Source organism: Acanthisitta chloris, unplaced genomic scaffold (assembly GCF_000695815.1).
Source record: "Acanthisitta chloris isolate BGI_N310 unplaced genomic scaffold, ASM69581v1 scaffold2068, whole genome shotgun sequence".
Classification (NCBI taxonomy): Eukaryota; Metazoa; Chordata; class Aves; order Passeriformes; family Acanthisittidae; genus Acanthisitta; species Acanthisitta chloris.
The window spans coordinates 101,037-101,412 of NW_008686267.1; the positions used below are offsets into that span (position 1 = coordinate 101,037).

Sequence of the window (376 nt, forward strand, 5' to 3'; positions counted from 1 at the left end):
TCCTCTCCCCTTTCCTCTCCCCTTTCCTCTGTAAAACACCTCCAAATACTGACTTTCTTTTAACAGAGTCCTTGTAGCATATTTTCCTCTTCTCCATGCATCCTCTTGGAATAGCAGAGCTGGGTTTTCTGCAGAGAGATCAGTGGGGCTGGGTGGGAGCTTGCCTAGGGATGGAGCTGGGATGCTGGCAGGGAGCTGGTGCCCTGCTGTGTCCCTTAGCACACAACGTGGGTTTCTCCACGGCTCACAGGTCTCTCTGGATTTTGTGAAGAGTGGCAGCTACGAGCTGGAGCGGATGGGAGTGACCTACCCTGCCCGAGCACACACCAAATCCCCGTTCGACCCCGACAACAAGCGTGTGAAAGGCTTTTACTGA

At 53.7% G+C, this 376-nt stretch overlaps 1 protein-coding gene across 1 annotated transcript in view; it reads left to right on the forward strand.

Moving 5' to 3' along the window:
* SARDH (sarcosine dehydrogenase) overlaps window positions 1–376 on the forward strand; it is a 21,931-nt gene extending 21,555 nt beyond the window's left edge. Inside the window, exon 20 of the mRNA XM_009080046.1 lies at window positions 251–376. Coding sequence (XP_009078294.1) covers window positions 251–376 — 126 coding nt within the window. The remainder of the gene's footprint in view (window positions 1–250) is intronic.